General features: G+C 48.0%; 1 protein-coding gene across 1 annotated transcript; it reads left to right on the top strand.

The window, feature by feature from the left end:
• Positions 1 to 15,842: 15,842 nt before the first annotated feature.
• LOC123121838 (probable E3 ubiquitin-protein ligase XERICO) lies at positions 15,843 to 16,774 on the top strand. Its single transcript, XM_044541907.1, has one exon. It carries the CDS (start codon positions 15,966 to 15,968, stop codon positions 16,458 to 16,460), a length of 495 nt encoding a protein of 164 aa, XP_044397842.1. The 5' UTR covers positions 15,843 to 15,965; the 3' UTR covers positions 16,461 to 16,774.
• The last annotated feature ends 6,656 nt before the right edge of the window (positions 16,775 to 23,430 follow it).

Genomic DNA, 23,430 nt, shown 5'->3' with positions numbered 1-23,430 from the left:
GGGCGGCGGCGGCGGCAAGCAGCAGAGGGAGGGGGGGCGGCGGCGGCAAGCAGCAGAGGGAGGGCGTCGGCCTCGGCGCAAAGCAGCAGGGGGAGGGAGTGGGGAATTAGGGATTCGGTTCAGGGTGAAGGATGAAATTAGATGCGCCGGGCTAATTTACATAAAAAACCCCCGCAAACGCCAGTTGTCGCCTCGGATTGGTCAACAAGTGGTCAAATGGAGCGGCGACGAGTGGCGTACGGTGAACAGTGACCGTACAATCACGTGCAGGCGTATTGAGTGACCGTATTGGTCGTATCTTGAAGTACAGTGACCAAAGTGTACTTTCTTCTCAAGTTCAAGTACCGCCAGTGCATTTTACTCATGAGGAAATATCATGGACATAGGCCCAGCAAGCAGCAAAGGCCCAGTATTCAAATGGTGGACAGTATATACCGTACACATACAATAGCATGGCTCCCTGCAAAAGTACAAACGTCCACACTCTGTGTGAGCAATAATCTACTACGTATTCATTAGGAGATCTGAAAAATCTTTTGGAACTTTCAATAAGCATATACCTCGTGGGGGCAACATGCACACTTGCAGTATTTGATGCGGGAAGATTTTATCTTTTAGCAAATGGTTCGGCATTATTCAGGTTGGTGCAGCTTAAATGGTTCACTGGTACTCCCTGTGTAAACTAAAGTAGTGATCTAGAACACCTTATATTAGTTTACAGAGGGAGTACTAATGACGACGTTCACTAGTTTTCATTTGGGATTCACTCGCGGCGATTTTCGCACAACTATACGTTCAACTTTCAACACTGAATGGGTCATTTGCTGAAGATATTGGCCGTGCGGGGAGCGGCACGGTCCTCTGAGGTCAGCCGGGCTCCATAGTTTTCTCTGCATATACTTGCTGATATGAATTGCAGTGACCCCCTCGAGGCTGAACTTCTAGTGATTATGGAAGGTTCGATGCTTGATCTTCAATGGAGTCAGCTCCCAATGGTCATTGGAGCATTATTGCCTACAGGTTGTGATTATGCTGAAGAGAAGGAATTTGGCCAGATCTCGTTACTAAGTACTTTATTGTTCGTGAGATTAGTGTGCTTATGGCACAATGAAAATATTGTATTAGTCATATTCTTCGCAATCAGGATGACGTAAGCCATTTTATGGCAAATTATGGTAGAACCTCTGGGCGCACTGTTGTGTGGTTCAGATCTGGCCCTGACGATGCCATCAGACTTTGTTCTATTAGAATTATATGGTAGTTTTGCTCCTTGAGTAATACAAGTGTCAAAAAAGTTTCATCACTTTGTCAGGTGCATCCCACTATCATGCTCGTACAGTTCTACTCCTCGCCTCTCCACCGATGCTTCACCATTGCCACCTAGTGACGTAGCCATCAGAATTTCTTCTCTTCCTCTATTGGTTCCCAGCAATTTCCAATCACGGCCATTGCCATCACGGCAAGTCTGCATTCAATACCAACGATGCCCAAGTTTGTTGAAATACACAATTCCATTATCGGCGCCCATGATAACAATGCAAAATCACAAGAACAATGCAAATCATAGATTCTACTAGCCAGAATTGTGTGACTAGTCCAACCAATCATGTAAATTCTAACCAACTTGGCGGGGTCGACCCAACTTGTTGGCACCACCTATTGAATGTTGTGCTAGTAGCTAACGGCGTTGTTAAGCAACCAATCCATTTATTTGAAGGAGTTCTATTGGTTATTCATCCTTAGTGTTTTTCTCCTATTATTACTAAATCCATTGAGCCCGATTGGACAACATGGGGAGTCGTGCCCTGTAAGACAAAATCCAGCATGTCCTCCATTAAATTATATTAATTCTATCAGAAGACAAGCAAAATTCAAAATCATGCACATATTACATTAAAAAGATCAAAGCAAACACAACATGTGTGTTGGGGATCGTAGCAGAATTTTAAAAATTTTCTACGCTCACCAAGATCCATCTATGGAGTATACTAGCAACGAGGGGAAAGGAGTGCATCTACATACCCTTGTAGATCGCGAGCGGAAGCGTTCCAATGAACGAGGTTGACGGAGTCGTACTCGCCGTGATTCAAATCACCGATGACCGAGTGCCGAACGGACAGCACCTCCGCGTTCAACACACGTACGGTGCAGCGACGTCTCCTCCTTCTTGATCCAGCAAGGGGAAGGAGAGGTTGATGGAGATCCAGCAGCACGACGGCGTGGTGGTGGATGTAGCGGGATGTCGGCAGGGCTTCGCCGAGCTTCTGTGAGAGAGAGAGGTGTTGCAGGGGAGGAGGGAGGCGGCCAAGGCTGTTGTACTACTGCCCTCCCTCCCCCCCTTTATATAGGCCCCCTGGGAGGGGGGGGGGCGCCGGCCAAGATCCCATCAAGGGAGGGGGCGGCGGCCAAGGGGGGAGACTTGCCCCCCAAGGCAAGTGGGGCGCCCCCCCCACCCTAGGGTTTCCAACCCTAGGTGCAGGGGGAAGGCCCATGGGGGGCGCCCCAGCCCACTAGGGGCCGGTTCCCTTCCCACTTACAGCCCATGTGCCCCCCCGGGGCTGGTGGACCCCCTTGGTGGACCCCCGGACCCCTTTCGGCACTCCCGGAACCTCTCGTGACGTCCGGGATCTCATCCGGGACTCCGAACAACTTTCGGGTTTCCGCATACATATATCTCTACAACCCTAGCGTCACCGGACCTTAAGTGTGTAGACCCTACGGGTTCGGGAGACATGCAGACATGACCGAGACGCCTCTCCGGTCAATAACCAACAGCGGGATCTGGATACCCATGTTGGCTCCCACATGTTCCACGATGATATCATCGGATGAACCACGGTGTCGAGGATTCAATCAATCCGTATGCAATTCCCTTTGTCAATCGGTATGTTACTTGCCCGAGATTCGATCGTCGGTATCCCAATACCTTGTTCAATCTCGTTACCAGCAAGTCTCTTTACTCGTACCGCAATGCATGATCCCGTGACTAACGCCTTAGTCATATTGAGCTCATTATGATGATGCATTACCGAGTGGGCCCAGAGATACCTCTCCGTCACACGGAGTGACAAATCCTAGTCTCGATCCATGCCAACCCAACAGACACTTTCGAAGATACCCGTAATGCACCTTTATAGTCACCCAGTTACGTTGTGACGTTTGGCACACCCAAAGCACTCCTACGGTATCCGGGAGTTGCACGATCTCATGGTCCAAGGAAAAAATACTTGACATTGGAAAAGCTCTAGCAAACGAAACTACACGATCTTTTATGCTATGCTTAGGATTGGGTCTTGTCCATCACATCATTCTCCTAATGATGTGATCCCGTTATCAATGACATCCAATGTCCATAGTCAGGAAACCATGACTATCTGTTGATCAACGAGCTAGTCAACTAGAGGCTTACTAGGGACAGGTTGTGGTCTATGTATTCACACATGTATCACGATTTCCGGACAATACAATTATAGCATGAATAATAGACAATTACCATGAACAAAGAAATATAATAATAACCATTTATTATTGCCTCTAGGGCATATTTCCAACAGTCTCCCACTTGCACTAGAGTCAATAATCTAGTTACATAGTGATGAATCGAACACCCATTGCGTCCTGGTGTTGATCATATTTTGCTCTAGGGAGAGGTTTAGTCAACGGATCTGCTACATTCAGGTCCGTATGTAGTTTACAAATATCTATGTCTCCATTTTGAACACTTTCACGAATGGAGTTGAAGCGATGCTTGATATGCCTGGTCTTCTTGTGAAACCTGGGCTCCTTCGCAAGAGCAATAGCTCCAGTGTTGTCACAGAAGAGAGTCATCGGGCCCGACGCATTGGGAATCACCCCTAGGTCGGTAATGAACTCCTTCATCCAGACTGCTTCCTGTGCTGCCTCCGAGGCTGCCAAGTACTCCGCTTCACATGTAGATCCCGCCACGACGCTTTGCTTGCAACTGCACCAGCTTACTGCTCCTCCATTCAAAATATACACGTATCCGATTTGTGACTTCGAGTCATCCAGATCTGTGTCGAAGCTAGCGTCGACGTAACCCTTTACGACGAGCTCTTCGGCACCTCCATAAACGAGAAACATATCCTTAGTCCACTTCAGGTACTTCAGGATATTCTTGACCGTTGTCCAGTGTTCCATGCCGGGATTACTTTGGTACCTTCCTACCAAACTCACGGCAAGGTTTACATCAGGTCTGGTACACAACATGGCATACATAATAGACCCTATGGCCGAGGCATAGGGGATGACACTCATCTTTTCTCTATCTTCTGCCGTGGTCGGGCATTGAGTCGTGCTCAATTGCACACCCTGCAATACAGGCAAGAACCCCTTCTTGGACTGATCCATATTGAACTTCTTCAATATCTTGTCAAGGTATGTACTTTGTGAAAGACCAATGAGGCGTCTTGATCTATCTCTATAGATCTTGATGCCTAATATATAAGCAGCTTCTCCAAGGTCCTTCATTGAAAAACACTTATTCAAATGGGCCTTTATAATTTCCAAGAATTCTATAACATTTCCCATCAATAGTATGCCATCCACATATAATAAGAGAAATGCTACAGAGCTCCCACTCACTTTCTTGTAAACACAGGCTTCTCCATAAGTCTGTGTAAACCCAAACGCTTTGATCATCTCATCAAAGTGAATGTTCCAACTCCGAGATGCTTGCACCAGCCCATAGATTGAGCGCTGGAGCTTGCATACTTTGTTAGCATTCTTAGGATCGACAAAACCTTCCGGCTGCATCATATACAACTCTTCCTTAAGGAAGCCGTTAAGGAATGCCGTTTTGACGTCCATCTGCCATATCTCATAATCATAGTATGCAGCAATTGCTAACATGATTCGGACGGACTTCAGCTCCGCTACGGGTGAGAAAGTCTCATCGTAGTCAACCCCTTGAACTTGTTGATAACCCTTAGCAACAAGTCGAGCCTTATAGATGGTCACATTACCATCCGCGTCTGTCTTCTTCTTAAAGATCCATTTGTTTTCTATGGCTCGCGGATCATCGGGCAAGTCATTCAAAGTCCATACTTCGTTTTCATACATGGATCCTATCTCGGATTTTATGGCTTCTAGCCATTTGTCGGAATCCGGGCCCGCCATCGCTTCTTCATAGTTCGAAGGTTCACCGTTGTCTAACAACATGATTTCCAGGACAGGGTTGCCGTACCACTCTGGTGCGGAACGTGTCCTTGTGGACCTACGAAGTTCAGTAGTAACTTGATCCGAAGCTTCATGATCATCATCATTAACTTCCTCCCCAGTCGGTGTAGGCACCACAGGAACATTTTCCCGCGCTGCGCTACTCTCCGGTTCGGAAGGGGTGACTATCACCTCATCAAGTTCCACTTTCCTCCCACTCAATTCTTTCGAGAGAAACTCCTTCTCCAGAAAGGACCCGTTCTTGGCAACGAAGATCTTGCCTTCGGATCTGAGGTAGAAGGTATACCCAATGGTTTCCTTAGGGTATCCTATGAAGATGCATTTTTTCGACTTGGGTTCGAGCTTTTCAGGTTGAAGTTTCTTGACATAAGCATCGCATCTCCAAACTTTTAGAAACGACAGCTTAGGTTTCTTCCCAAACCATAATTCTTACGGTGTCGTCTCAACGGATTTCGACGGAGCCCTATTTAAAGTGAATGCGGCAGTCTCTAAAGCATAGCCCCAAAATAAGAGCGGTAAATCAGTAAGAGACATCATAGATCGCACCATATCCAATAGAGTGCGATTACGACGTTCGGACACACCGTTTCGCTGAGGTGTTCCAGGCGGCGTGAGTTGTGAAACGATTCCACATTTCCTTAAGTGCGCACCAAATTCGAGACTTAAATATTCTCCACCACGATCTGATCGTAAGAATTTTATTTTCCTGTCACGTTGATTCTCAACCTCACTCTGAAATTCCTTGAACTTTTCAAAGGTTTCAGACTTGTGTTTCATTAGGTAGACATACCCATATCTACTTAAGTCATCAGTGAGAGTGAGAACATAACGATATCCTCCGCGAGCCTCAACACTCATTGGACCGCACACATCGGTATGTATGATTTCAATAAGTTGGTTGCTCGCTCCATTGTTCCGGAGAACGGAGTCTTGGTCATCTTACCCATGAGGCATGGTTCGCACGTGTCAAATGATTCGTAATCAAGAGACTCCAAAAGTCCATCTGCATGGAGCTTCTTCATACGCTTGACACCAATGTGACCAAGGCGGCAGTGCCACAAGTATGTGGGACTATCGTTATCAACTTTACATCTTTTGGTATTCACACTATGAATATGTGTAACATCACGTTCGAGATTCATCAAGAATAAACCATTGACCAGCGGGGCATGACCATAAAACATATCTCTCATATAAATAGAACAACCATTATTCTCGGATTTAAATGAGTAGCCATCTCGAATTAAACGAGATCCAGATACAATGTTCATGCTCAAAGCTGGCACTAAATAACAATTATTGAGGTTTAAAACTAATCCCGTAGGTAGATGCAGAGGTAGTGTGCCGACGGCGATCACATCGACCTTGGAACCATTCCCGACGCGCATTGTCACCTCGTCCTTTGCCAGTCTCCGTTTATTCCGCAGTTCCTGTTTTGAGTTACAAATATGAGCAACCGCACCGGTATCAAATACCCAGGAGCTACTACGAGTACTGGTAAGGTACACATCAATTACATGTATATCACATATACCTTTGGTGTTGCCGGCCTTCTTGTCCGCTAAGTATTTGGGGCAATTCCGCTTCCAGTGACCACTTCCCTTGCAATAAAAGCACTCAGTCTCAAGCTTGGGTCCATTTTTCGACTTCTTCCCAGTAACTGGCTTACCGGGCGCGGCAACTCCCTTGCCGTCCTTCTTGAAGTTCTTCTTACCCTTGCCCTTCTTGAACTTAGTGGTTTTATTCACCATCAACACTTGATGTTCTTTTCTGATCTCCACCTCCGCTGATTTCAGCATTGAATATACCTCAGGAATGGTCTTTTCCATCCCTTGCATATTGAAGTTCATCACAAAGCTCTTGTAGCTTGGTGGAAGCGACTGGAGGATTCTGTCAATGACCGCGTCATCCGGGAGATTGACTCCCAGCTGAGACAGGCGGTTATGCAACCCAGACATTCTGAGTATGTGCTGACTAACAGAACTATTTTCCTCCATTTTACAGCTGAAGAACTTGTCGGAGACTTCATATCTCTCGACCCGGGCATGAGCTTGGAAAACCATTTTCAGCTCTTCGAACATCTCATATGCTCCATGTTTCTCAAAACGCTTTTGAAGACCCGGTTCTAGGCTGTAAAGCATGCCGCACTGAACGAGGGAGTAATCATCAGCACGCTGCTGCCAAGCGTTCATAACGTCTTGGTTCTATGGGATTGGTGCTTCACCTAGCGGTGCTTCTAAGACATAATCTTTCTTGGCTGCTACGAGGATGATCCTCAGGTTCCGGACCCAGTCCGTATAGTTGCTGCCATCATCTTTCAGCTTGGTTTTCTCTAGGAACGCGTTGAAATTGAGGACAACGTGGGCCATTAGATCTACAAGACATAGTGTAAAGATTTTAGACTAAGTTCATGATAATTAAGTTCATCTAATCAAATTACTCAATGAACTCCCACTCAGATAGACATCCCTCTAGTCATCTAAGTGAAACATGATCCGAGTTAACTAGGCTGTGTCCGATCATCACGTGAGACGGACTAGTCAAGATCGGTGAACATCTCCATGTTGATCGTATCTTCTATACGACTCATGCTAGACCTTTCGGTCCTCCGTGTTCCGAGGCCATGTCTGTACATGCTAGGCTCGTCAAGTCAACCTAAGTGTATTGCGTGTGTTCTGAGGCCATGTCTGTACATGCTAGGCTCGTCAATACCCGTTGTATGCGAACGTTAGAATCTATCACACCCGATCATCACGTGGTGCTTCGAAACAACGAACCTTCGCAACGGTGCACAGTTAGGGGGAACACTTTCTTGAAATTATTATAAGGGATCATCTTACTTACTACCGTCGTTCTAAGCAAATAAGATGCAAAACATGATAAACATCACATGCAATCAAATAGTGACATGATATGGCCAATATCATTTGCTCCTTTGATCTCCATCTTCGGGGCACCATGATCATCTTCGTCACCGGCATGACACCATGATCTCCATCATCATGATCTCCATCATTGGGTCTTCATGAAGTTGTCCCGCCAACGATTACTTCTACTTCTATGGCTAACGCGTTTAGCAACAAAGTAAAGTAATTTACATGGTGTTATTCAATGACACGCAGGTCATACAAAATAATAAAGACAACTCCTATGGCTCCTGCCGGTTGTCATACTCATCGACATGCAAGTCGTGATTCCTATTACAAGAATATGATCAATCTCATACATCACATATATCATTCATCACATCTTCTGGCCATATCACATCACAAAGCACATGCTGCAAAAACAAGTTAGACGTCCTCTAATTGTTGTTGCAAGTTTTTACGTGGCTTGTATAAGTTTCTAGCAAGAACGTTTCTTACCTACGTAAATCCACAACGTGATTTGCCAATTTCTATTTACCCTTCATAAGGACCCTTTTCATCGAATCCGTTCCGACTAAAGTAGGAGAGACAGACACCCGCTAGCCACCTTATGCAACTAGTGCATGTCAGTCGGTGGAACCTGTCTCAGGTAAGCGTACGTGTAAGGTTGGTCCGGGCCGCTTCATCCCACAATACCGCCGAAACAAGATACGACTAGTAGCGGCAAGAAGAATTGGCAACATCAACGCCCACAACTGCTTTGTGTTCTACTCGTGCATAGTAACTACGCATAGGCCTGGCTCATGATGCCACTGTTGGGGATCGTAGCAGAATTTTAAACTTTTCCTACGCTCACCAAGATCCATCTATGGAGTATACTAGCAACGAGGGGAAAGGAGTGCATCTACATACCCTTGTAGATCGCGAGCGGAAGCGTTCCAATGAACGAGGTTGACGGAGTCGTACTCGCTGTGATTCAAATCACCGATGACCGAGTGCCGAACGGACAGCACCTCCGCGTTCAACACACGTACGGTGCAGCGACGTCTCCTCCTTCTTGATCCAGCAAGGGGAAGGAGAGGTTGATGGAGATCCAGCAGCACGACGGCGTGGTGGTGGATGTAGCGGGATGTCGGCAGGGCTTCGCCGAGCTTCTGTGAGAGAGAGAGGTGTTGTAGGGGAGGAGGGAGGCGCCCAAGGCTGTTGTACTACTGCCCTCCCTCCCCCCCTTTATATAGGCCCCCTGGGAGGGGGGGCGCCGGCCAAGATCCCATCAAGGGAGGGGGCGGCGGCCAAGGGGGGAGACTTGCCCCCCAAGGCAAGTGGGGCGCCCCCCCCACCCTAGGGTTTCCAACCCTAGGCGCAGGGGGAAGGCCCATGGGGGGCGCCCCAGCCCACTAGGGGCTGGTTCCCTTCCCACTTCAGCCCATGGGGCCCTCCGGGATAGGTGGCCCCACCCGGTGGACCCCCGGGACCCTTCCGGTGGTCCCGGTACAATACCGGTAACCCCCGAAACTTTCCCTGTGGCCGAAACTTGACTTCCTATATATAATTCTTCACCTCCGGACCATTCCAGAACTCCTCATGACGTCCGGGATCTCATCTGGGACTCCGAACAACTTTCGGGTTTCCGCATACTCATATCTCTACAACCCTAGCGTCACCGAACCTTAAGTGTGTAGACCCTACGGGTTCGGGAGACATGCAGACATGACCGAGACGCCTCTCCGGTCAATAACCAACAGCGGGATCTGGATACCCATGTTGACTCCCACATGTTCCACGATGATCTCATCGGATGAACCACGATGTCGAGGATTCAATCAATCCCGTATACAATTCCCTTTGTCAATCGGTATGTTACTTGCCCGAGATTCGATCGTCGGTATCCCAATACCTTGTTCAATCTCGTTACCGGCAAGTCTCTTTACTCGTACCGCAATGCATGATCCCGTGACTAACGCCTTAGTCACATTGAGCTCATTATGATGATGCATTACCGAGTGGGCCCAGAGATACTTCTCCGTCACACGGAGTGACAAATCCCAGTCTCGATCCGTGCCAACCCAACAGACACTTTCGGAGATACCCGTAATGCACCTTTATAGTCACCCAGTTACGTTGTGACGTTTGGCACACCCAAAGTACTCCTACGGTATCCGGGAGTTGCACGATCTCATGGTCTAAGGAATAGATACTTGACATTGGAAAAGCTCTAGCAAACGAAACTACACGATCTTTTATGCTATGCTTAGGATTGGGTCTTGTCCATCACATCATTCTCCTAATGATGTGATCCCGTTATCAATGACGTCCAATGTCCATAGTCAGGAAACCATGACTATCTGTTGATCAACGAGCTAGTCAACTAGAGGCTTACTAGGGACACGTTGTGGTCTATGTATTCACACATGTATTACGATTTCCGGATAACACAATTATAGCATGAACAATAGACAATTACCATGAACAAAGAAATATAATAATAACCATTTATTATTGCCTCTAGGGCATATTTCCAACAATGTGCATCATTTCTACACATATCCTTAGTGTTTTTCGTTTATGCGAAGTAGTTGAATGGTGTTGGTAAGCTGAAGATTACACATCGTGCTAGGGTGCAATTTTTAGTGGCAAGTCATGTGGACAATGTTGGGAAGGTTGTGTCAGTTTGATCACAATGCTACACACCATGTGAGGCCTAACAACTATTCCTTCATGCATCATGGAGTGAACTATGTCTTGAAGCCTATGATGGATAAAACAATCAAGGTCGAGCAATTCCCAAATACGAAGAAGCCAAAAAATAACACCTCAAAACCAAGGACAATTTTGTTTGAAGGAAGGGAGAACGACATGGACCCGGTCATGACCAAGACATTTAAGGTTCATCCTAGCACAAACATTAAAGCATTGGAGAAGCCAAAAGATGGCATGGGCAAAACCATTATCTATGTTGGAAATATTTCGGTGCCTATTGCGGGAGAAATACCACATCAAATTTTCAACTGCAACTTTTCACCTAAACCTAATTAATTTAATTAGAAGGGCCTAGCATAAACCCGGGCAACCGTCGGGCTTGTAAAAGCCCGACCTTCATTTCTCAAGCCCGAGCCCGGCCCAAAGCCCAAAATACTCCCTATTTTCAAGCCCGAGCCTGGCCCAAAATCAAGCCCGGCCCGAACGCTGTTTTTTAGTACGTGCACGTGCAAGCCTGGCCCGAAGCCCGAAAGCCCAGCCCGAAATACAGAAAAGTTGAAGCCCGAGCTCGGCCCGAACTATCTTTCGGGCTGCAAAACAAAGCCCGAGACCGGCCCGAATGTCAAGCCCGACCCGGCCCGACCCGGGTTTTTCGGGCCGGGCTGCCCATGCTCGGGTTTAGCCTAGCACGTTTTAGGGGATGGATAAGAAGGCATATTTTTTAGTTGGAATGGGAAGTAAGGCATTTGAACCAACTTTCATGCAAAACAAATGATGAGTGCTTTGGGATCTTGAGTCAAAATTATGCAAGTTCAAATACAAGTTGTCCAGAAATTGATTATAGCGCGAGGCTCAACAAATTTGCTCCTGCTATAGCTTGGGATTCATGAATTAACTCTTCTTTTTTGAGCTGTTTTCACACCTAACTAGTAGCTGCCTTTAGTATAAGTACTCCTAGTTGTTCCGTATGAAGGAGGATTAGATTTGTGAGTTTAAGTTTGTAGACTGCCGGTGAGGTCTTTTCTCAAAGAAAAAAAATTCGACGAGATCTTCTTTCTAAAAAAATTAAGATGGTCGATGATGTTGTAGGTGTTGTGTTGTGAGTACTAGCTCTTTTGATTGTTAATTCTTGTGTGGGTTGTAGGGCTTGTCCTTCCTCCATAAGGAACCCCGGGGTCTCGTCCCATGATTCTATGTAGGTTCACATGTTTCGTGGTCTGGATTACGTCCTTATTATTATTATTATTATTTTGGTCCGAGTGTGTTTTCTAGTTGTTGTGCTTTATCATTTGATTGATGGAGTTAGTTACTGCTGCTCCGCATTAATTTCAAATACATTCATTTGACCGACGAGTAATTTTGGACGGTGTGGGTACATTAGAAGGTCAGTGGGGTATTATGGAAAAACAAATAGAGTAGCCATGTGGCGTACGTGCTCGCTTCTAGACGGTTCCAGGGGCCGCCGGACGAAGATCCTCGCCTGACATCAAACACACAAGACACAGCAAGGAAGGCGTCACCGTGGCAGCCTACAGAGAACTCAAAACAGGCACCGAACGAATAGGACGAAGGTGCTCCGAATTCCAACCAGCACACGCACGCACGCCGGCGATGAGGCGAACGAGAGAGCGAAATCCGATCACGCTTCTCCCTCTCTCACACACACACATACGGGTCTCACTCACGACGGGACTAGTTGACAACATGGTGGCAGACACTTGTCACCACACTTCAACGCAGCACGTACGGGTGACGAGACACGCGGTCAAGCGGCGCGCACGCACGCCCCGGGCGGGCGCCCGATCACGGCGCGTGACGAGCGCGACGCGCCCCGTCGACAGCTCGGACGGGCGGGCGCACGGGTGTGGCCCCCGGCGGCTAGCGGCGCGGCGTGGGCGCGCGCGCGCGGCATCCCCCCTCGCCGGTTGGAGACACCGCCACGTTGCTTTCGCCGCGCCTCGCTGTCGGCCGGAGCGCGGGCCACGCGGCGGCCACGTGACCCGGGCGCGGGGGATGGGGACGGCCCCTCGCGTGCCGCGCTGGGCGCACCGCAGCGCTCGGACGGCGCCGGAAAGCAACGACGGACGTCAGCGGCGACCCCGGTGGTCTCTCGTCTCGTCGGTACGCACCACTACGCCCACGCGCTTTGCTCGCTCGCTTTGTGTGGACGCCCGCCCGCCTACGAGCCGGCCTCGCTACGGGCCTACTGGTTAAGCCTTGCGGGTCACGGGCTAGACCACGCAAGTTATCTGAAAGACTGAAACTAAGCATCACCACGGAATTTGTACATAAAAAACTGTCACAGCGGAATCTTTTAATAAGCTACTCCTGAATAGATAGAGTAATGGACTGTCAATTATCGTCACCACGGAGCATTCGAGACGAGCTTATATATAAACTAACACCCGCAGTAGTTTGCAAAAAAAGAAAGATCAGGTAATGGCCGTAATCACTAGAAGTGCAGACACAGCGGCATGACCACTTAATAAATTATGCTGGCAGCACGTAAAGTAAGATTGTCCTGGAACCACGCAAGAGGCCGGACGAAGAACGAGCGGCAGGGGAGAGCACGCCACGCCAGGCACCAGCAGGTTGGCGGAAAGCGTGGAGCCGTCCACCGGATTCCAGATGTGGATCACCGGCGCCCACATCACCCCGCCATATACTACTCCCCCGTCCTGACTAGTCCACGCGCGCCAAATCTGCCGCGAAATCTTCGCTTATCCCAGTCATTAAGTAGCCAGAAGCACCGAAACACTATCCTAATGCACCAAAATAAACTACTCTACCATCAAGTTGCATGCTCGTTTGCTTGGCTCCATCGACCTCCTCTCCTCTCCTCTCCTCTCCTCTCCTGAGGCCACTGCTCGCCTCTCGTTTCACATTGGCACGCGTGTTCGTTCGTCCGTTAATTGGTGGCCTGCAGGCAGCTGCATGTGCCGGCGCAGTAAGGACGACGCCAAACCGGAGGCTTAGTGGGTGTTTGGTTCACGGACTTTTTAGTCCCAGAGACTAGAAAAAGTCCGTAAAAAGTCCCTAGGAACCAAACGGGAGGAACTTTTTCTACAGGGACTAGAAAAAGACTCTACTAGAGAGTCTTTTTTATTAGTTCCTGGGACTAGAAAAAATTCTAAGACTTCTGAACCAAACACCCCCTTATTAACGCAAGCAACCACCTTGTTTAGGCGGTTGATTGAGCCGTGCGATGCTAGACGCGCCCCAGCCGCAGGAATCCTCCTGCCGTGCCGGTTTCTCCGCCCTTCGCTGTCGCCGGCGGAGCAAAATGTAATGTTAGGAGGCACACGGAGAAATGACCGATGGATGAATAGTGGTCAATTAGCTGCTACGTAACCATGCATCTCATGTGTTTTAGCTGTGCTTTCGTGTCGCGGTCTCTGGACGGTGCGCGTGCCAGCAGAATTTCCAATTTGTTTTCAGCAAAACCTTGCTGAAGATCCAAAAAGAAATTCGATTTTCTCTCACATGCATGCCTGTCGCTAATGGCTGTGCTTTGGTGTCGCCATCGGTGGAGTAGTAAATAAAGATATCGATCGATCTCAGTTTGAGCAAGGACGGTGCGCGTGTGAACAGAATTCCCCATTAAACTTCCTGTGAAACCTTAGTATATGAACCGACAGAGCAACGCGCCATTTGAAAACTCCACCGGCTGGCTCAGTTAGCCGCGCAAGTCAACAGGCCGTTGGTGGTCAAGTTCAGACGCAACACAAACACTTGAGCTGCACGTACCCGTCAAAAAATAAAAACTTGAGCTGCACGTACTACGTACTACTAGTAGTAGCAGTCAAGCTAGCCTAACCGGACCGTCTTCTGTTTTTTCTTTTCTTTTTTGCGAGACAAACGCTGAGCTCCGTTGATTAGTCGGATGGATTACTATTGACGGGCACATAGCATAAGCAAGTACTCCAACTACAGTACTGTATTCTGTAGCTTGCCAAGCAACTTTCATCGACCGGCGGCACCCGAACGGAGAACGGTTAGGTGCGTTCCACCCAGACTTTTCCCCACGGCAAGCAATTAAGCGAGCAGCCACTGGTGCCTAGTGGTCAAGACCCTCCGCATCCATCGCAGCCGGCCGGCACCCACGGGCAGTACACGGGTCGCCGGAGGCAGGCATCCTGGAGGGCGGGGCACCGGACCTGGCGGCCGCGCGTCCGTCCGCTGAGCCTGAGCGGCTGAGCCGCAGCGCCCGTGACCGCGCGTCGGTCGCCGTCTCTCGCGTCCCTGTCCCGCGCGTCCAAGACTGGTCGCGCCCGTAACTGCGTCGACGGGGAGGGGGCGTAGCGCAGCGCAGTGGCGTACGTACCAGGAGATCGATTCCAATTCGGTGCACGGAGCGATCGTGACCGGCCGGCCGGCCGCAGTCGTGCAGGCACGGCAACCCGATCGCCGAGCTGATCCGAACCATTCCCGCAGAATCGGAAGAAAATAGTACTTCCTCCAAAAGAAAAGATTCGGAAGAAAAATCCTCCGTCTTTTCAACTGAAATGAGGTTGCGATAATGTCTTCTGAGTCAAGCACGTCACGGTTGAGAACGGATAAATGGCAGGAATCGTGCCGAGCCGCTTACGTTCGGTAGTAGGCCGAATTGAATTCCCTTTCGCACTCACCTTTCTGATTTGGATCTGTCGGGGCCAATCAGCTTCGCCAATCGCGCCCGACGATTTTCTTCCGGGGGAGCGCACTGTCCCGTGACAGTGAGATCGGTCACTCGGTATCGTACCATCTCATCTCCGGTGCGGTGCACTGCACGTACAAATGCGTCCACCGGGTTTTGGATCGGCCGGCCCGAATAATTGGCGCAGCAACCATGCACACATTATTGTACGCCACGGACCGAACCAGAGCGGGGAATTATTGGGCGCCCACGATCGAACCGCATCGCATGTGGGGTGTCCCCTGCCCAAGCGCGGGGAATTATGGGGCGTCCATCGCGCGGATCCGACGGCGGTGGGCTGCCGAACACGGGTCGCGGTGCACCACCCGAACGAGATGGGATGGATAGGGAGGTGACACCAGCAGCCCCGGCCCGGCTTATAAATGCGCCCACCCCGACTCCCCCTCCCTCACTGTATCCATCCCACCACACCGCAGCCGCTCAGACCGCCCCGCCCCCGAAAGAAGGCGCAAATTGCAGACGGGTCCACGGATCGATCCCCAATCCCAATCTTCCCGGCCGCCGCGATGGGCATCTCCAGCATGCCGGCGCCCAAGGAGAGCCTCCTGATCTACCTGCTCTACCACGCCGTCGTCTCGATCGCCGCCCTGGCGGGCCTCCTCCGCGCCGCGCTCGTCTTCCTCGGCCTCCCCGCGCCGCCCTCGCTGCTGGCCGGCGAGGACGCCGACGGCGCCGACCAGCTCACGGCGGCCACCCCGGCGGGCCCCAGCCTGGCGGAGCGGTTCAGGAGCAGGTTCCGCCCCGCGCGGTTCGGCCGGAGAAGGGGCGCGGCGGCGTCGGCGACACCCGACTGCCGCGTCTGCCTGGTGCGGTTCGAGGCCGACGCCGTGGTGAACCGCCTCCCCTGCGGCCACCTCTTCCACCGCGCCTGCCTCGAGACCTGGCTGGACTACGACCACGCCACCTGCCCGCTCTGCCGCTCCCGCCTCCTCCCGGCCGCCGCCTCCGCCGCCGACGAGTCGTGGTCGCCGCCGGCGCCCACCCTGACGGCCTGGATTTAGAGAAGACGAGCGAAGAGACGAGAAGAGAGAGATTCGCCCCGTCGCGTCGCCCCCGGCTATGTGCTAGCTCCGTGTGTGGCCTCTCCGTGTGCGCGTAGGAATTTAGATGGATCCTAGCAGGCAGAGGGCTCTTGTGCCCCTCGCCTTTCGCATTTGCCTTTTGGTTTCGTTTTCTGTACGCCTCGTGCCATCGCTGTACCGTGTAAATATTTTTCAGCAGAGAGCGCTCCCACCGGGTGTAGCGCTTTGTGTGATGAGAAATCCGTGTACGGCCCTTGGCTTTTTTTACGAGAAACGGAAAATTGATGGAACTAGATGTGTATTATGAACACCCACCAGATGGTGTTCTTGCCTCTTGGATGCCCCTGACTTCTCTGTCCAGATATTTATGGGAAAATCATTCCTAAAAGTTTCCTTATTTTACTCTTTCCCTGCGCACCGTTGTATTACCAATTTCAGGAACTGGTAGCTGAGCAAGTGTTTTGTAAAATCAGATCAAGAAGCCACTGCTAATCGTTGCGGGTGTTTATTAAACCAGATCAAGAAACCAGTGCTATTCGGGTAGTACTACTTTGTAGTAGTAGCGTTTGTTAGAACCAGATCAAGAAACCACCACTACTAATTTTTACGTAAGTGTTCATTAAACCAGATGAAGAAACCACCAAGCGGAGCAATCTGTGCTGGTATTTATTTATTAAACCAGATCAAGAAACCATTGCTATTCGGGGTAATTTCTAGCGTTTATTAAATTAAACCGGATCGAGAAACCACCACCACTATTCGGGTATTTTTTACCAGGCTCCAAACAAACGGCGAGGGAATCTGCACTAATCAGGAGTATGAAACCAGTGAGAGTTGTTGGTTGAGTGATGGATTATTTTTGGGGGGTGGCGTTGCAGGTATCCCCGGAGCAATTAGGCAGGGGAGACAAGGCGCTGAAAGGCACGGCAACGGCAGCGGATTGTTTATGCGGGCGGGGGCGGGTCACATGGATTACGGATACGTGCTTATCAACGTGGCCCCACTTGGCTGCGTCCGCATCGCCCATGGCACATGCCGCCAATCTTGGGCGTCCCTCCATCGGCTCCTTGTCGTCACGGCCAAGGACCCTTTTTGTTATGCTTTTTCGCCCCTTGCGTTGCAACCCCCATCCATGTTAACTTTTTTTAATGGAATCCATGTTTATTTGAGAGAGAATATCCATGTTAACTTCTAGTCCATCCTCGAAAGTCATTTTTATCTGAGATTTTGTTGTTTGTGAAATTAAGCACTATCCCCATAACTTTAAATTTTTAAAATTGTAACTTTGCATCCCTGAATACTAATTCTCCAACTCAATTTTGCTCCAAAAGGAGCAGAGTCTTGGCGAATTTGAACAAGCGCCCAACCTCCTCTCGAGGGGATCAATGGCCAATCGCATGATAAAGCGGGTGAAAGTTAAGGAGAGTAGTACTTCTTCCACTCAAGTGGACCCTCTAAATCACATCAAGGTGATCCTTAACCAAATGAGGAGACGTCGATAAGTTCAATCGAGAAGAAGTTCATCAAGAACCACAACAACCTCTTTCCCATCCGTCTCAAGCGCAAAATGATCAATAAGAAGCTCAAGTCTCCAAACAAAAGTTACCCAGAGTTTGAGCAAGGTTGAACAAGAACCACCCCATTGATCAAATTATCAACGACGTAAACTAAGGGAGAATCAATATCCAAAACTAGCTTACTGTGAGCATTACTCTTTTGTCTCTAGTGTTGAATGTATGAACGTTAAGAAGCACCTGATGACACGAGTTCGGTTAATGCCATCTAGGAAGAAGTTCATAACTTTGAAAAAAAATTACACCAATAGAGAAACCCGATGATACTCAAAGTGTGAGAGGCACACGATGATTTTTCCAGAACAAGCAAGATGAAAATGAACAAGTCATTGGCAACAAGGCACACTTAGTTGCCTAAGGGTGTACTCAAGTGGAAGGTATGGAGTATGGTGAGACTTATGCCCTCTTTGCAAGACTTGAAGCCAATTTTTATCTTAGTTGCATATGCAAATCTATCATAACATCACTCTGTACCAAATGGATGTTAAAAGTGCTTTAACAAATGGTGAAATCACTACAGGATGTAGACTATTTTGTGACGGCCCAGCTGTGTCACGTAACCGTTTATCTTCATCGGAAATGGCCTGGTGACGTATTTCGGCCTTCACCCCCACCGTCACTAAAGCGTCGTCACATAAAATAAAATCTTTATGGTGCCACTTTTTGTCACGCAAGATCGTGTCTTAGGTGACGAGCCACAGTTTGTCACTAGCGGCTATTTTTGATAATGGCCCAGACTATCACTTACGATAGGCCGGTCTGTCACCTATGATTATTTTTGGTGACGATAATCCATCACCAGTAACCGGTTCGTGGCTTTGACTAGTCAAAGATTCAGATAAATGGGGTCAGTAGTTGCTGATGTGGTTTTATCTCTGATGACACTCGTTAGTAATAAGTCGGGCCTTAGTTTTGACAAGGTCAATGGTACTAACAAATGGGCCCAAATGTTATTGTGGCTGCTTACATGCGAGTCCGGATGGTGCTGATGTATGGGTGCTTACATGTGGGGCCATGACACTGGTGACGACTTCGATTTTTGTCACCGGTGCCGCTCAGGTTCTAGATACGTCAAATCATGCATGACCTGAATTTGTAGGCGAATTCGAGTCTAAATTACTAATAATTTTAAATGAAACATTGCCATCACAACTTTTAATAACAATGAGATGTGAAATTGTCACAACACTGATCCACATGCTAAAATGAGCATCCAAATGACATTATCAAACACGAGAAATAAAATCCGGGAGAAAGTATAATGACGAACAATAATGCACCATCAGTAATTCATGGGTTTTGAGACAATCTCTTGGGAGGATTGCAATGACTTCCTTAAGAGATGACTTAGAGCCTTCATTTCCTATTGCTTTTTTTAAAGAAAATATTTTTCTTTCCTAATCCATCTTGACAATTTATATTTCTTATTGTTGCTCCCTTTTGAGCTCTTCTATTTCTTACTTCTGTCCAGCAAGTATTGCGTTCAGATCTTCTTTAAACGTGTCATTTGCCACTTTTGTGTCTGACTCTTATTTGCTGTAATCTTCGCTTCTAGCTCTTGGACAAATTGTTTAGAGGATGAAGATGAAACGCTGAAGCTTGCGGCACAACTTCTTGTGTATGTGCCCTCTTCGTGGTCTGTGTTTCCTTGTGAATCATGACTGAAAGTGTCGTTCGTGCACTGTTAGTAAATTACAATATGATGGCTCGCACAATACTTTTGAAGTCAAAACATTAGAAACTACTTACAAATGCTTATTGTGCACTCTGTCTCGTACTAAAATCCTTCTTGATGATCTGGGATTCTTCTGAAAACTCACTAGTGGATGCTTCCTTCTTGTTGTTTTTACCTTATGGAAGAAGGACATGCGCACTAGTAATGCATATAATCTAATAATCAACAATATATAGGATTTATGTGAAGTTATTTAAATTCTTACCACATAGCTATGAGGGATATGAACAGCCAGTCCTATGGCATACCATGACAACATCTTCGTTTTCATTTCCCTTGTTAGAAAGTTCCTACGACATGAAGCTAAAATTTAATATGACGGGGCGTCAATAAGTTTGAATTCTCAAGTGGAAGCTCAAACATTATGTGCGGTTTTTGACCTTGTTCAAAAATTTGGTCATAAAGTTGTATTTATGTTGTTGAGTTTTTTTCCAAAATACAATGCAAAATTCTTCCACATTGGCAGATTTTTGGCAACACATCCATAGCGCAAGACGTCCTCCGTACGAGTGCAAGCGCTTATACCAGGCACCACCAGCTCCATCTCATCTACCCAAACAACTTTCATGAAGAGTGGGGACACATCGAAGAGACACAACTACCGCGACACCATCCAGAACAGAGGGAGAAGAGATCTGAAAAATAAGAAGCCCCGGAGATTATTTTCTTCTCATTTTTCCATCTCCATTCCCATTCATCGCTTCATCACCATAGGGAGAGGAGTTCCTACTTGTAAGACTAGGGTTGAGCTCTGTTGAATTCATCTTGAGATTGAGACTTGTTTTAACCATTAATCTTATTATGGATCTTCACGATATTATCGACATGATTTCGCTAGAATTATTCTCTGAGATGTTTGATGATTCTCCCCCTATGCGTGAGTAGTTCCCCTTAGGCATGGAAGATGTAGGTGATTGGTAAGATTCATTTGTGCCCATTCTATATGTCGTCATTCGTGGTTATATTTTTTTGATTGCTTATTAAGTTGTTTATCTGTGGTGAGCATAATGCGTGTTCTCCAATTTAAGGGACCAGCCAACACGTTCCAAAGACCTACGCAGGTAACACATATTGTTTTGTGAATCCATGACGTCCAAGTGACTACTGGAGATATCTACGAAGAGCAGAGATAATATTAGATAATGGTGATCCACATAACATAATGCATTATTCCGATCTCGCGACCTTGATTGTGGGGACGACCACGCTATGGCAACATCGAAGCAGGACTATAGAGGAGAACGGAATTCCATGTGGAGGAGTTCCACAACTCAAGGGTGATTCGCCTACCGAGCGAGCAATCAATATATTAGAATCATAATACCAGGTAACTGGTACTACCATCACATCGGCACACTTGATGTACACCATGATCCGAAGTTTCCCCACGCCTAATCTCTCTACTACAGGAAACCACTTTTATTTTCAGTCTTTCTATTTATGTGCTTTATTTTATAGTTGTTATTAATCTCGATGCAACAATCAACTCTTTTCACCACTCTGATATATTTGTTTCACGGGACAATAATAACATTTGCAGATTTTAAAACAATTACTTCACACGAGACTTGTGACAACTTGTGTGTGACCGAAACACCACTCATAAATACTATCCCCACTCTTCGTTGGGAGGATAACTATTGGGACACTTACACAATGTGCTACACTAAAATAAGTATCTTGCAGTCCATCACCACTCTGGCCCAGCTGCTCCAGCCGACACCGAGGATGCTCACTCGGATGTGTCCAATGGGGAAGTGTCTTCACGAGCTCCTGATGTTGTGATATTAGATTACATTCAACATCTACTTTAAATAAATCCATTCTCTCTCAGAGAATATATTTTTCGCTTGCTCCACGCATAGTTAATTATCAAAGGTTTAACTTGAGAATTGTAACTAGTTGTATGAGACTACATGTGGCTACAACTGAAGGAAATATGCCCTAGAGGCAATAACAAAGTTATTATTTATTTCCTCATATTATTATAAATGTTTATTATTCATGCTAGAATTGTATTAACCGGAAACATAATACATGTGTGAATACATAGACAAACATAGTGTCACTAGTATGCCTCTACTTGACTAGCTCGTTGATCAAAGATGGTTGAGTTTCCTAGCCATAGACATGAGTTGTCATTTGATTAAGGGGATCACATCATTAGGAGAATGATGTGATTGACTTGACCCATTCCATTAGCTTAGCACTTGATCGTTTAGTTTACTACTATTGCTTTCTCCATGACTTATACATGTTCCTATGACTATGAGATTATGCAACTCCCGAATACCGGAGGAACACTTTGTGTGCTACCAAATGTCACAACGTAACTGGGTGATTATAAAGGTGCTCTACAGGTGTCTCCGATGGTGTTCGTTGAGTTGGCATAGATCGAGAATAAGATTTGTCACTCCGATTGTCGGAGAGGTATCTCTGGGCCCTCTCGGTAATGCACATCACTATAAGCCTTGCAAGCAATGTGAATAATGAGTCAGTTACGGGATGATGCACTACGGAACGAGTAAAGAGACTTGCCGGTAACGAGATTGAGCTAGGTATTGAGATACCGACGATCGAATCTCGGGCAAGTAACATGCCGATGACAAAGGGAACAACGTATGCTGTTATACGGTTTGACCGATAAAGATCTTCGTAGAATATGTAGGAACCAATATGAGCATCCAGGTTCCGCTATTGGTTATTGACCGGAGACGTGTCTCGGTCATGTCTACATAGTTCTCGAACCCGTAGGGTCCGCACGCTTAAAGTTCTGTGATGATCGGTATTATGAGTTTTTGTGTTTTGATGTACCGAAGGTAGTTCGGAGTCCCGGATATGATCACGGACATAACGAGGAGTCTCGAAATGGTCGAGACATAAAGATCGATATATTGGAAGCCTATATTTGGACATTGGAATAGTTCCGGGTGAAATCGGGATTTTACCGGAGTGCCGGAGGGGTTACCGGAACCCCTCGGGGATTAATGGGCCTTGTTGGGCCCTAGTGGAGAGAGAGAGGGGCCGGCCAAGGCAGGCCGCGCGCCCCCTCCCCTTGAGTCCGAATAGGACAAGGAAGGGGGGGTGACGCCCCCCTTGCCTTCCCCCTCTCCCACTCCTTCCTTCCCCTCCTAGTGGGACTAGGAAAGGGGAGTCCTACTCCCACTAGGAGGAGGACTCCTCCTCCTGGCGCACCCTGCTAGGGCCGGCCGGCCTCCCCCCTTGCTCCTTTATATACGGTGGCAGGGGGCACCCTAGAACACACAAGTTGATCATTGATCTCTCTTAGCCGTGTGCGGTGCCTCCCTCCACCATAATCCACCTCGATCATATCGTAGCGGTGCTTAGGCGAAGCCCTGCGTCGGTAACTCATCAACACCGTCACCACGCCATCGTGCTGACGAAGCTCTTCCCGGAAGCTCTACTGGATCGTGAGTTTGCGAGACGTCACCGAGCTGAACGTGTGCTGAACGCGGAGGTGCCGTACGTTCGGTACTGAGGATCGGTCGATCGTGAAGACGTACGACTATATCAACCGCGTTATCATAATGCTTCCGCTAAACGGTCTACGAGGGTATGTGGACGACACTCTCCCCTCTCGTTGCTATGCATCACTATGATCTTGCGTGTGCGTAGGAAT

This window comes from Triticum aestivum, chromosome 5D, assembly GCF_018294505.1.
Source record: "Triticum aestivum cultivar Chinese Spring chromosome 5D, IWGSC CS RefSeq v2.1, whole genome shotgun sequence".
In the NCBI taxonomy this organism is placed as follows: Eukaryota; Viridiplantae; Streptophyta; class Magnoliopsida; order Poales; family Poaceae; genus Triticum; species Triticum aestivum.
Note: the sequence above shows the minus strand (reverse complement) of the source record. Positions and strands in the feature narration are given on the sequence as shown.